The 14,609-nt window shown below is 43.2% G+C and overlaps 2 protein-coding genes across 2 annotated transcripts; one reads left to right on the forward strand and one right to left on the reverse strand.

Moving 5' to 3' along the window:
* The first annotated feature begins 4,987 nt into the window (after positions 1-4,987).
* Positions 4,988-7,328, forward strand: LOC100501632 (Carbohydrate-binding X8 domain superfamily protein). The gene is made up of 4 exons (NM_001196313.1): positions 4,988-5,239; positions 5,908-6,546; positions 6,640-6,685; positions 6,788-7,328. Exons 1-4 carry the CDS (start codon positions 5,149-5,151, stop codon positions 7,035-7,037), a joined length of 1,026 nt encoding a protein of 341 aa, NP_001183242.1. The 5' UTR covers positions 4,988-5,148; the 3' UTR covers positions 7,038-7,328.
* Positions 7,329-8,820: 1,492 nt separating this feature from the next.
* On the reverse strand, positions 8,821-11,979 carry LOC100192531 (uncharacterized). The gene is made up of 2 exons (NM_001137750.1): positions 10,973-11,979; positions 8,821-9,371 (listed from the first exon to the last, which is right to left on the reverse strand). The coding sequence occupies exons 1-2, from the start codon at positions 11,964-11,966 to the stop codon at positions 9,097-9,099; spliced, it is 1,269 nt and encodes a 422-aa protein (NP_001131222.1). The 5' UTR covers positions 11,967-11,979; the 3' UTR covers positions 8,821-9,096.
* Positions 11,980-14,609: the final 2,630 nt, after the last annotated feature.

The raw sequence follows: 14,609 nt of genomic DNA on the forward strand, positions 1-14,609 counted from the left end.
CATAGCTACACCCCCATTGTACATATGGACACTCTCCTTACATCTATAAAAGGGGAGGTCCAGGGCCTTCCGCGGGGGAGCGAGGCGGGAGAAGACGACTACCGCGAGACTCTCTCTCTCTCTCGCGACGCTTGTAACCCCTACTACGAGCACTCCCGGTGCGAGATAATACAAGCCACATTCCCCCTTGTGTTCCATCTTGCGCAAACCCATCTGGGCAGGGGCACGCAGCGATAAATTCACTGGTCGGCTCGGTTGAGGGTCCCCCGGGTCCGAAACGGCGACACTATGGTTTGTAATAATACTTTTATATTGTAAGTTTCGAGCATCTGGTTGTAAATTAAGTTATTGTAATACATTTGCACTTTTACTCTGATATATATTATGTATGAAATGTTGTAATATTATGATGTCCGTGAAATGGGATCCTGTTTAGAGGTTTGACGTGGATGATTCGGGTTTATAAGGAATCCTAATAGATTCTTTTAAGTTATCTGGTACACATGCATAGTCGTTTGAGGTTGTTGGGACAAGAACAAGTGCATATGGGCTATATAATTTGGAAGATTCTGCCACAACATTATTATATAGGTCCTGGTATTTGTAGATTTAACCCTAAACTTTTAAAAGATCAAACCCACAATCCTAAGATCACTAATTTGCACTAAGACCCTCAAGTTTACTCTCATAGTTTTGTTTAGGTCCCTAGAATTCATAAATAAGTCCTTGGAAATTACAAATTGGTCCCCATAAGCCTTATTTTAATACACATTACCCTAAAACTTGTTTTCTCTATATCTTTCTCTTTTTAACTCTGATTTTAGTGGTACTCGAACCTACAAATTCGTCTTGACGTGTTGATTTGTTTGACTCAGTAGTTTTGTTTGTTTGATGTAATGTTGTTTTTTATTTTTTTTATTTGCTTATTTGTTTGTATTGCTGTGAGTAGAAGAGCAAGAAGCGTACAAGGAGTTTGAAGCCCAACCTACAAAAGCATACGAGCAACAAGAGTTTCCTAAGGAAGGCAAGTGTGTCCTTGATCACATTGTTTGACCTAATATTTTCTATTATGTTGTCACCTATACATTGGACAATTAGGTTAACTTGATGGGGCCTAATAGGTTGTACCTAGATTTGTTTTCCCTATACCTTGTTTACACATGGGTTACTTATTATTGGGTAGACTAGCTAGTTCTCTACTTGGTTTTGGGATATTGATACTTATAAATCATGATCATGTTTTATTATGATTTATTATTGTTTGTTTATTTATTATGAATGATAAGGTCACCTTGTTTAATTGGAACATAAAGCGACAACCCTAGAAAACAATGCAACCACAAGGAATATTATGGCTCTAGACTTGGCTAATCAATCAGGGAAGCTAGTGTGCATGAAAACCTTACCCGAAAGGAGAAATAACGGAAGTGTTGCTCAAGTTTAGGTCGGTTCTTGGACTGATTTGTGTAGAGGCATCTTATCAGTAGAGAAAGACCTCTACCACCTCATCTTGAAACAGTAGCGAGTTTCTCATACTAGTGGAACTTTGTAAAGGCCTTGTAGTGAACCCTGCCTCGCCTCCTTAGAAGATGTGTACAAGACTTGTGATCTCTTGACAAATGGGTAACACGACTTGTGGGTAAAGATGTGCAACCTCTGTAGAGTGTAAAATTGATATATCAGTCGTGCTCACAGTCAAGAGCGGCTCAGATTGTCACATGATTAATCTATGGAAGTAAACTAAATGGACTTGCAATTAGTTTTGGTTTTTGCTTTATATTTTAATTATGATCATTTATTTAATTGAGATGGTATATATTTATACTTAGTAATTGCTAATAAAACTTTGTCCAACAAAAAATAAAAGCTAAGCTCAGCCTTAGCTAATCCTTGGTAAGCCTTACACTGCACTTTTCATACACACTTGCTGAGTACCAACCATAAGCGCACTCACCCTTGCGAGATTTTTTGCTTAGAACTAGATCAGCAAGAGGAAAACTACTATAATGAGTTCAAGGAGTTCTACGTTGTAGTCGCTTTGGTCAACCTGTCTATGGCTTGTGATTAGGACCGTCGTCATCGACGTGATCGTTGTTTATGGTTTATTATTTAGTTATTTTTGTAAACACATTTTACTTATATAATAATAAAGTTTATGACACTTGTTTCTATACATCGAGTCATCATATGTGTGAAACTTGATTCTAGCACACATATGGGATGCATCTGGATTTGTCATTAAAATCGGTGTGACACATGTGTTGCGCATGCTGCCATCGTGCTTGACATCATTGGATTGATGCTGAGGAAAGGCCGGCGAGCAGCGTGTCTGAAGGGACTTTGATGCCCTTTAACCTTCCTAACAGGGAGGCTAGTACATGCTTCCATTCTGATGGTTCATGTTAACTGACTCAGCTAGCGATTTTATTGATTTCATTACTTGCTTCCCACCATCCACAACATACCAATCACTCACTAGATGGTGGCCTCAGAATCGGAAAGGAAATAAGCTCATACTACTGGAATGGAATGGAATATGAGACACTTTACTTCCTACAAAACTCAAGTGAGGGGAGGGATGGATGTCCTACCACGAACGGAAACATCAAGCCTCCCCAATGGTTATGTTACGTATCCACTCATCCTACAAGGAACTATGTCCAACCTATTCTATTTATTCCGCTATTCTATTTATTCACGACGAATTTGTTTTCGGAAGTGGCATTGAGAAGTGTTGCTCCAGCCTTTCATACTTTACTCGAATATTTTAGAACACAAATAAGATCCCTCATAAGTGCAAACAATGCAATAACTTCGGTTAAGGCAAAGCCCAAACAAATCAAAAGAAAATAAAAATAATTGTCTCGCTAATGATGGATTTCTAGCAACTGGATCAGTTTCTAGCTAGTTTCTTTGATAGTTGAAAGTTCTCCAAAAGTATGAAAGGCTGGAGGGCTTTGTACCAACCATTCTAGTGTGGTTGGATTCTACTCAACAACCCAAGGACTTTCCGCACATCTTTTGTTCTTTCCACTGCTTGAAGTGATTGTGACAACTACGAAGAAACGACGAATCCCAACTACGGATATATAAGAATCGAAACTGCTCAGAGCATTCCATCCGGCGTAAGCATCTGGATAATCTGGAATGCGACGTGACATACCATGCATGGGAAAGAAGGTCAGATTAACCCCAAAATAGTGATCCAAAAAAAGATTTGGCCTAAAGTTTCAGGATATGTCCGACCAAAGATTTTACCCACCCAATAGTAAAATCCAGCAATAAAGCAAAAACGGCTCCCATAGAAAGTACATAATGGAAATGTGCAACCACATAATAAGTATGATGTAGAGCAATGTCTAGCCCAGAGTTTGCTAGAACTATTCCAGTGAGCCCTCCTATGGTGAACAAAAAAATGAACCCTTCGTCAAATAACATGGGTGTTTTGTATTGTATCGAACCTCCCCACATGGTAGCGATCCAACTAAAGATTATGATTCCAGTGGGCACATCTATGATCATGGTAGCTGCGGTGAAGTAGGCACGCGTATCAACGTCTAAGCCCACAGTAAACATATGATGAGCCCAAACTAAGGAACCCTAGATGCTGTCGCAGTAAAGAATCGTCAACAAGGGTGTTCTAGTGCGTTATAGATTTTTATCCAAGACTTGTATCATTTGATGATGCCATGTGAATCGCTAGAAACATGTGAAGTGTATGGCTAACCCAATAACGAAAGTTTCGTAAGGGGACTAGAGCAGGCTACCATGAGACAAAAGATCTTTTTAAAGAGATTCGATTCATAACTCTTATATGTCCAAGGTCAATATGGAAATTCTTTCAGAGGTTTTCCCTTACTTTGTCTGTGTCAACAAACAATTCGAAATACCTTGACTTTTTCAGAACAGGTCCGAGTCAAATAGCAATGATTCGAAGCACTTCTTTTTCCATTACACTATTTTGGAAACCTAAGGACTCGATCATATGGATATGGAAAATACAGGATTTCCGGTCCTAGCGGGAAAAGGAGGGAAACATATACTCAATTTAGAGTGAGTAAACATAATTCCATACTCGATCTCATATATCCCTATAGAATTATGTGAAAAGGCGTATTCGGAACTCTTATATATTATTACTAAATTTATGTAGATGTAGAATATATGTAAAATTTTAAAGTCAAATAATAGCACAAGTTATGATTTTTACTGATTGTATTTTAGATTTTAACTGTAATCGGTGTATTTTTTTTCTATACCAAACTTTCGCTTTCGATATTTTTGATATCGTTTTCGTTTGCGGAGTTATTGTTTTTAAATTTGTTTATGAGAAAAAAATATAAAAAACGAAAATAGCTTTAACGTTTACCGACCATTTTTATAGTATCAATGAGGAATGCAGAGAATTGGAGACGACGGATGGAACGATCCGTGGAGAGGGACGTTCTACAGCGGTGGACCCAGGAGTGGCACATGGCTCGAAGGAACAGGGCATGAGGACGACCCGCGTTTGGATGGGCGTACATGAACAGTAACAAAGGTCATCAGCCAGAGCCCGCCATCGCTGTAGTTGTAGACTTGTAGTCAGCTCTAACTAATCATCCATTCACGTTTCCTGGAAAAAAACAATAAGGGGGTGTTTGGTTTGTAGAGACTAATGTTTAGTTCCATCATTTTATTCCATTCTAGACTATAAATTGCCAAATTTAGAAACTAAAATAGAGTTTTAGTTTCCATATTTAGCAATTTTGCAACTAAAATGGAATAAAATGTAGGGACTAAAAATTAGTGCCTAGAAACCAAACACCCCTTAATTCATGCTCATCTGGGTCTCGATCAATCTCAACGTCGCAGCCTTTTTTGGCTTTCCGGTCTTTTGGTGGTGTACTGGTGGCTGGCTGGCTCCTGAATCGTCGCTGTCTCTCTCTCTCTCTCGCTTTCGGCAGCTCAGCTGCACTCCACAGTCTGCCTCCACTCCACTCTCCACCTTTTGCTGTCGCCTTCCTCCCCTTGCCTTCCCTGTGTCCTCCCCTCCCTCGCGCCGCAAAAAACGCCGGAGGGAGGAAGAGAGAGAGAGAGAGAGAGAGAGAGAGAGAGAGAGGGCCAGGCTGAGCTTACTGGCGGCGAGCTGGAGAAGAAGGAAGGAGCATGGCCATGCCGGCGGCGCTGCTTCTCTTCCTCCTAGTCCTCTCCGCCTTCGAGGCCGGGGAGCTTCCACGCTGCTCGGCTGCTGCTGCAGGTACCTCCGAATCCGCATCCTCCCAGGTAGAGGTAGATTCTTGCTTCTTCATTAGGTTCAGTGGCTTCTCGCATCCCAACCTACCCGCTCCATCGCGTGGTTGGCCTCCAACTGGCCAGGGACCTTAGAGAGTTAAGAGTGAGCTACAGCACTCAGGTTCGCCGCTAGCAAATCTCTCTACCAGTTAGGCCACGCAAGTCACGTGTTTGCTGAATTGCTGCTGCTAGTGAAGTACCAGGTCCAGCTGCAGGCATTTCAGTGAATCTATCTACCATTTCGTTTCTTGTTTGGAAACGGGGAACAGGCTGCAAATTACCACCACTCACACAGTCACATTAAAGTGAAGGGAACGCAGCACCCATTCTCTTCCAACCTTTTTCTCAGAAATGGGGTGCCATGATAAAGGGACTTGCTATATTTCAGGTACACAATCAACTAGTATAGTTGGAAAATTCACATTTTTTCTTCTAGCCTATAGCCAAACAATGATACAATCACATGTTGCCCAAACAATAACAGAGAATGAGGCACCTTGGGATATAGGAGAGTTGCATGATAAATCACAGATGGACGCAAGAGTTACTACTAGTTAAGCTTGGCCTAATTAATTGGTGCTCGTCAGACCGAACTAATGAACTCAAGCACAATCACTGTGTTGTGTTGTGCAGGTAAACCGGCAGTCCTCGTCCATGATGACTTGAGTCCGGTTCAAGACACCAGCCCCATCGCAACAGTCCCCTCCACGAACCCGTCGCCCGCCATCATCACCGTGCCTTCCACGAATCCCACCATCACCATCCCTTCCTTGAACCCTCTGCCCACACCCATCACAGCCCCCTCAACAAACATCCCTTCTCCTTCCACCATGCTGCCGCCGGTTCCGGTCATATATCCGCTGCCAACGCCGTCAACATCCTCCCCACCAGCTGTGCCGGTCACCAATCCTGCTGTCACCACGCCTTCCACGTCCCCTCCGTCGACACCAACACCATTCAACAACCCACCATTGTTGAACCCAACGCCGACCCCTGCTCCTACAGTCACGGCCCCAGCTGCTTCAGGCCGGGAGGTCTGGTGCGTGGCCAAGGCTGCTGGCTCAAGTGAAGCCGCGCTTCAGAACGCGTTGGACTACGCGTGCGGCATTGGAGGAGTAGATTGTTCGGCGATTCAGCCGTCAGGGAGCTGCTACTATCCGAATACCATCCAAGCCCATGCATCCTACGCGTTCAACACTTATTACCAGAGAAACCCTGTTTCTTCCAGCTGCGACTTTGGGGGGACGGCAATGCTCGTCACTGCTAATCCAAGTAAGAATCTTTTCCTCTTCTTCCATTGGTTCCAGCTGAATCATCCTGGTGTGTTTCTGAGCGATCTTATGGCAATTGATCGCTTCATTACAGGCTCTGGGAGCTGTGTCTTTGCATCATCATTGCCATCGTCGTCAAGGTGGGAATCTGATACCTGCATTGTGATAACTAACACGGAACCTTTGTGTCTCTTGCAATTGTGAATGTATTCATATGTGAAACTCATGTTCTGTATTTGCAGCTCTACTGTTGGATATGATCCCGCGTCCACGGCTACTCCATCGTCACCGTCGTCTGGTTCCGACTCGGGAGCACCCGTGCTGAATGCCAGTGGGGCAGGTTCTTCTGAATCATCAGATTTTGGCTTTGACATCCCAGGAGCTGTCAATTTGGGCAGCGGTTGGAGGTCAGTCTCACCACCCAACTGGCCCTGGGCAGCCCTGGTCTGGATTCTAGTAGCATTGTGTGTGCACAAAGAAGGGATGGTCTGAAAACCTGTGAGAGCATCTGCAGTATTTTGGAGACAGATTGCAAAGTAGCCAGGTGGTGTAGAGACCAGTAGAGAGCTACAAAGCTAGAGAATCGGACCTTAGCATGGCTAAGTTTATCGATGTATGTATGAAGTATGGTGCTCCAGTTCGTAGTAGCAACTGGGAACTGATGTAGTCCTGATGGATGGACTTGGACTCACCCTGATCGGTCACTCAGGCACTCTGTAGTGTAGATGTAGGCATGTAGCTGCTGCTAGTAGTAGTAGTAATGCAAGTACTGCTTTGCATCGTATGGGTGAGAGAGTTGAACAACTAATGGAATGCAAATGTGCCGTTTTGTTTTAGCTACTGGTCTGCGACACCGTAACAGTAAGCCTGTAAAGTATAGATCACAAGGAAGGAAGGGAGGGGAAATCTCTAACCCAAGGCACTCGTAAAAATGTTAAATATCATCAATAAATTAACATGTTTGAATCAATAAATGTTTCTGAACATAATATACAGCTTATTGTACACACTAGCATCTGCAATAACATTTTTTGCATAATAAAAAAGGAAAATGTCATTTGCTACTCGAGTTTAAACAGATACACAGGATGCCTTATTTAATACCCTACTATCTTGCACCCTATGAGTCTGAATCCAGATTAGAAGAAACATCCCCTGGAAAATGGCATGGGAAGAGGACTGAGCCAAGTCTGAAGTCAGTGTTGCAACATGGACAGGCAGCATTGAACAAAGTGGAAACTTGTATGGATCGTAGTCGTAGCCACTCATAAATCAAGTGGCACTCGAGTTGAAATTTATTCATGCTATGTTGGCTGCAGGTATCTAACTCGAAAAATATTTGTCACCTCTTAGTCATAAATTGTGTAGAACAATGCTTTAAGAGCAAGGGTAGTAATGCAGTCGGCCGTCATCTCAGTCAATTAAAAGTCTAGTTGTATAATAACTCTCTCATAATACAAAATACTCTCTCGGTCCTAAAATATAGTCTTTCTAGCCTCTTTTTTCTGTCCACATTCAAATGAATAATAATGAACGTAGATATACAAAACAACTATATTTAGGAGGTGTTTGAATGCACTAGAGCTAATAGTTAGTTGTCTAAAAAATTGTTACTGGAATTAGCTAGCTAACTATTAACTAATTTACTAAAAATAACTAATAGTTGAATGGATGTTTGGATGTCTATAACTAATTTTAGCCACTAACTATTAGCTCTAGTGTATTCAAACACTCCTTTGCAGGTTAATTAATAAATATATGTTTAGTTTAAAATGAATTATATTTTAAAAAGGTGGAGTATACATTCAATACTAGGTCCACATCTTCCTCTCACAACTTGTCTTACCCATCCGTGTGCAATCTACTTACAGCTAGCTACTAGTGAATAGTCCATTTATCTTGTCTCTCTTTCTTTTCCTTCCACATCATCATAAATTTGATGTGTCATCTCTTGTACCTCGCTGACGTCATCTTATTATATTTGTCCTATACAACTCATTATATTTGTCCCAAGGGCATATACAACTCAGAGACTTCGTGTCGGGTTCGTAAGTAAAATAGATAGTTAAAACACTAAGCCTTAAGACACAATATATATATATATATATATATATATATATATATATATATATATATATATATATATATATATATATATATATATATATATATATATATATATATATATATATATATATATATATATATATAGTCGTATAGAGATAGATTCTTCACAAAAAAAACTCATCTCTTGATTTTTTTTCAATATATATATCCCTTGAGCGCTTGGTCAGACCTTGTCACCTAGTGGTCGACCAGACGATGATTAATTGTTGATCAGGTTGCCCTTACATAACATAACCAGTTAACAATTATCCACGATCAGCAGCACTACAATAACACCATTAACCCAGGCAAGGAGAAGATAGAGCCCATTTAGTAACAGCACAAGCATTAATCCAGTCAGATATAACTGCTACGGCTAACTTATACATCATAACTTGCTTAGTGTTAACATAGGTATAAGTTATACAAAAGCATGCTAACTACACTAGCTAGTTTTTTCAGCGATGCCATTCTCGGTAGGCCCCTCGTTCTTCACTTCAAGTGCCTGATGAGTTACCTCGCTCATTGGTTGAGGAACTGGCAGGCTTCCGAAATCTTGTGGGAAGAACTCAAAATCTGGCCCGAAGTTGAACTTGACTACACAGTTTGGCTCGTTAGGCATCGTATACAGTGACGCGGCTGGGAAATACCTCCCTCCAGGAATGTCCTTGAAGGCGCTGCCTTGGCATACTCCATTCTTGAAGTAGCATATCTCACTTCCTGGATATGCAAGAAACATGGATATTTAAACCTTCTGAACAGATAAAATAACAGAACAGAAGTGAAAGAGCCATTGTTGGAGGCATCCTTTTCTACTCATGCATGCAGAACATATTTCAATCTAATGGGATGCAAAAGCGCACACCTATTACAGTATGTATGTATTGAGCAATGAACACCCAGCATCCAAACATTCAAGCGCTAATTGGGTAATTCAAAACCTCTCGAACATAACAGCATAACCAATTGGAATTTCCATCTACACTATACAAAAATCAATATCAAAGACGCAACTTGTTCATGTATGGAAGCTACTACGATAGATAAATACTGAAGATGCACATTATTATTCATGCCTAGAAGCAACTAGTACGTAGTACCAACCAAAAAGAAAGGTTATACAAGGTGCAAAGTTGCCAGATGGCAGGATATGTGAAGTCCTAAAAGAAAAGGTTACACCACAACATAAATTTTCATATAGCATCCTAGCACCAATAGAGTAATAAATCCATATTGCTATGGATACCAAGGAATATCAAAATATCATAACAACAGGCTGGACAAAAGGAAGTGTAGGTAGCTCTAGTACTGTGATAACTGGAAAGGAAGATGCCAGCATGGAGAGAGCACAATAGACGAAGCAATTGTGTTTAGCAAAATGGCAACAGGAATAGTTCAGTCAATTTTATTCCTGCCATCATTTCTTTTCAGTATATTGGCATTCAGTAAACTTGATGAAGTTTGCATTTCTTTCCAGAGACAATATTGGAGGGACTTAACTTTTGTTCAGTTCATTTTTTTTTCTTGACTATTCAATCTTAGGTATCTCTAGTTTTCTATCTTGCTAATCATAGCATCCCATCTTGGAATATATACAAATGCTCACTCCCTTGAAGAAAAGAAGCACATACTACTGAGAAGAAAACAATGGGGGTCGATTAAACATTTAAACTACTTAATAAAGGTGTTCGTTATTTCCGACTGGGCAGAAAAATAACTGTCAAGTTCTCCAAATATCAACTATACAGAAAAAATTATGAACTTAACATTCTGCTTTCAGGATAGCAGTTGACATCATTTGCTGCTGTTCGCTTTCCTTATTATGTGTTAATTTATGAGCTTGAGATGAAAATAAATGACTGATTGGATTATTGTTTAGGCTTTGAAGATTATTATAAGATGAATAAAATGAAAACTAGTATCTAGTGTTTGCCATGCTGATCTATCAAGTTCTTACACATTTAAGTAGCCTTATATGGTATCTGAAGAGGGGTCATGAATTTGTGCAGCAGCCTAACAGGTGAACTGAGAAAATAAATCAAAGGACAACGGTATCAAGAGAGACAACTGCAAAGCATGAGAAATACATTTTCTGCCTAATTCAACATCAGTACACAATTTCTGCCTATGATGTATAATTTTTCCGCAGTCCTACTTATTGTTGTATAACTAACAGAATTGTAGAAGTAATCATGTTGTACACAAACCTGGTCACTTATTCAATAAGACATAATTTACCTTGACAATGTACTGTGTCCTTAGTTGGCATTGCAATCTACCACAGACACAAGATCTACTAAAACAACTAAATAAGTACTCACCAGGGACAGGATCCGGCGTCTTCTGCTCCTCCTTGGGGACTTGGACGTGAAAAGGCATTCCCTTGTACTGAATCAGGTCAGGCTGCTTCGGTTCATACCGCTCCCCATCAGGCAGAGAAATGTAGAACCCCAGGACATCTCCTTCCCCGTACCCTTCATCAGCATACTTGTCCCTCCAAGCCTTAGTCACCTTGGCGCCATCGACGTCACGGTACCCAAACCCATAGGCGTCGAAGCCGACGGGCGTCTGGAGGTCAGCCTTGTTGGTGGCCCATCCAAGGCGGGTGTGGCCGGTGGGGCCGAGGTGCACGACCTTGACCTCGAAGTACCACGCCCCTGCCGCAACGCCGCGGGTCGCGCGCACCATGCGGAATCCCTTGGTGCTGGCCGCGGTGAGGCGGTCCTCTGAGAGCTCGATCCGCTCGGACTTGAAGACGCGGGAGAGGAGCACAGGCTGGCCGGGCGCGTCGTCGGAGCGCTCGGCGGCGAGGCGGGTCGCGGGGACGAGGAGGAACTCCTCCTCGCCGCCGGCGTTGGGCCTAGGGTTGGAGCCTCTGGCGGCCCCGGCGGGGCCGCCGGAGCCGTGGCCGAGGCCGCCCGGCTGCCTCGCCTTCTTCTTGCCCTTGCGGGAGGCCGGGCGGGTCCAGACGCTGTTGCCGCCCTTCTTCTTGGACGGTTTCTTGGCGGGCGGGGCGGGCGGCGCGAGCGTCATGTGCTTGCCGGCGGTGCCCCCCGACGGGTTGGTGATGCCGTCGTCCGAAGCGAGGGCGGCGTCGGAGGCGTCGGCGGGGGTCGGGGTGGCGTCGGAGAAGGGGGTGTCCGGATCTAGGGAGGCCGGGGTGTCCGGGAGGCTCGGCGTCTGCGCCCCGGAAGCAGGGGTGCCGGCTGGTGGGGAGAAGGGCGGCGGCGGGGAGAGGTCGGGCAGAGGTTGCGCTACGGGTGACGGTGGCGAGGGAGAGGGCGCGAACGCCGCCGCCGCGGCGTCGTCAGCCATCGCGATGGTGGGGAGGGACGAGGGGGTCAGTTTCTGAACTTGGAGGTTCAAATGGCGGGGGTAATCTTCTGTTGTCTCGCATCTAAACCTGACCATGGGTTGAAAATTGCAGCCCACGCCCGGACCCAAAGGTCGTTGGGTCGTTAGATTGTTTTAGTGTTGGGCCCAGCTCGATCGGAAAACTACATCGAGCCAGAAATCTTGGCCTTGTCCACTCATCGAAATGGTACCATGGAAATTCAGGTCGTATCTAAAGGTAGCCGACGGCAATATTTGATCTTGTTAAGGTTGTTGCTGGCTTGCGGTCGCACGGTAGCGGCAAGAGAAGAAGCAAAAAAACTAATTACTCATAAGTATTCCATCGAATACCTTGGGTGCGTGTAACAAAATAGGCATATAGTACCAATTCTCTAAATATGTCGCTATCAAAAACCTTCATAATAAGCAGTATACTTGTGTTGGCTTGATCTAGGGCCAAACACTAGGGTGAACCATCTGGCGATGTTCTCTGCGGGAGCACAGACAGTCTGAGGCTTAGGGCCGGATAGTCCGCGACCTCATTGTAGGAGCGACTGCTCTCTGTGTCATTCCAGACGGTCCACATACTGGGCCCGAACGGTCTGCGACACCACAGAGTCGTCTTCTTTCTCAGAAACTCTAGAACTCACCTCTAACGAGTGACCCCGTTAGGGAGGAGAGTTCCAAGATATGCCCTGGGGTCAGCAGGCCACCCGAGACGTCCCTAGACGACGTAGAGTCAAAGAGGGATGAAGAATGGGATTGGGGAAAAGCTAAACTAGATCTAAATTACTAATAAGGTAGATTGTATTGATAGATGCAATTGTGGATGCCCTCAGTCGATCATACTCCTTTATATTTATAGGGGAGGCCTTGACTCGCTCCTAGGCGCTTCCCAACAAGTTCCCACGTGATGGGTGGATAAGCATGTGCGGGAAAGAGACTTTTACTTGAGAGCTAATCTAATCGTGGACCATCTGGGCTACATCCGCGGACCGTCCGGCTGTGCTCAAGTGCCAAATATAGTGCTCAACATATGCCCCGACCTTTGTGTAAGCTTAGGCGAACCAAAAGCACTGGTACCAGTTGTAAACAACTCAATGTGAATCCATCTCTTCTCTAAGCATCTTGTCATACACTAGGATCATATTGCTTTAAGAAGCGGCCATTCAACGCATTGAGTAGTTCATCACCTCACAAAGTCTGCAACATATATGCATTACCAGATATCGCATATGTAACTCTTTAAGGCCCTTCCCAACTTGGGGACCATTTGCCAAATTTTCGGTCCCAACCATGATCTTGTCTTCCTCAATCTCCCTTAGAGCCATGACTCTCTTGCTGGTCACCGCATCAATATTATCCATCATCAAATCATGATAGTCACCGACAGTTAAATCATTTTGCCTGACAAACCTGATAGCATTTAGACTTATCTCCACAAGCAAAACAACTTTCTGCCCATACACAAGCATCAAAAGAAGAAACCTTAGTAGCATGGTGCTTAGATATTCTATGAACCCATAAAGGCTCAGACAAAACCTTATGCCACTACATAGGATGATCAAATATCTTCTTTTTAATAAGGCTAATCATTGTCCTATTGCTAGACTCGGCCTGACCATTGGCCTAAGCATAATATGGTGATGAATTGAGCAATTTGATCTTATACAATTCAGCAAACTCACATACCTCTTTTGACATGAAAGAAGTCCCCTAGTCTATAGTAAAGGTCTAGGGAATGCCGAATCTATGAATAATATGCTCAAACATGAACTTAATTATATCCATATATGTCATGTTTTTAGAGCAATGACTTCAGTCCACTTGGTGAAATGATCTATGGCAACTAGCACAAATTGATGCCCCTTTGATGATTGAGGATGAATTTCCCCTACAAAATCTAAGCCCCATCCCCTAAAGGGTCAAGGTTTGATAATAGGATGCAGTTCGACGGCAGGAACTAATTGTAGTCAGGGCAATAGAACCCAGATCTCCTCAAAAGCCACTTCATCTTAGGAGCCGATTGATGAGTACCACAAATTCCTTCATGCACTTCTGTCGTAGCTAATGTAGCATCATCAGGGCCCAAAAACTTAAGCAAGACATCATTAGTTCGGTGATGAAGTTCATCATCATTCAGAACATAGTTAAAAGTTGTTCGACGAATATTCATATATATCCTAATACTTGGATTGCATAGGTATGCATTCAAAGGCATCCTCTAATCGACTGCATCAGCTGCATTACTAGCCGAATCAATCAAGGCTATGTTTCTGGTGGTGTCAGATGATTCGACGTCCTTGACCAGACGATTCGATGTCCTTAACCAAATGGCCCGATGCTATCGTGAACAGTCCCGTGCCTCCATCCGGATGGTCCGTGACCTGGGCACTTGGCACAACTCTGATTATAGGATTTTCCTAGAAAGGATTTTCCTGTTTTGATCGAGGACCTGGGGGTTGCGGATGCTGATGTTCATTCCTTTGTCTTTTTTGGCCACATCTGGCCAAATCAAGACCTTTTTATAATTAAGATCTATTAGGTCGACCGAGAAGGTTGTTTATCAACCTGCATCTCTTAGAAATTTAACAAGCCCTCGTTAATGATCGATTGTACCCACCA

The sequence above is a fragment of the Zea mays genome, chromosome 2, assembly GCF_902167145.1.
Source record: "Zea mays cultivar B73 chromosome 2, Zm-B73-REFERENCE-NAM-5.0, whole genome shotgun sequence".
Classification (NCBI taxonomy): Eukaryota; Viridiplantae; Streptophyta; class Magnoliopsida; order Poales; family Poaceae; genus Zea; species Zea mays.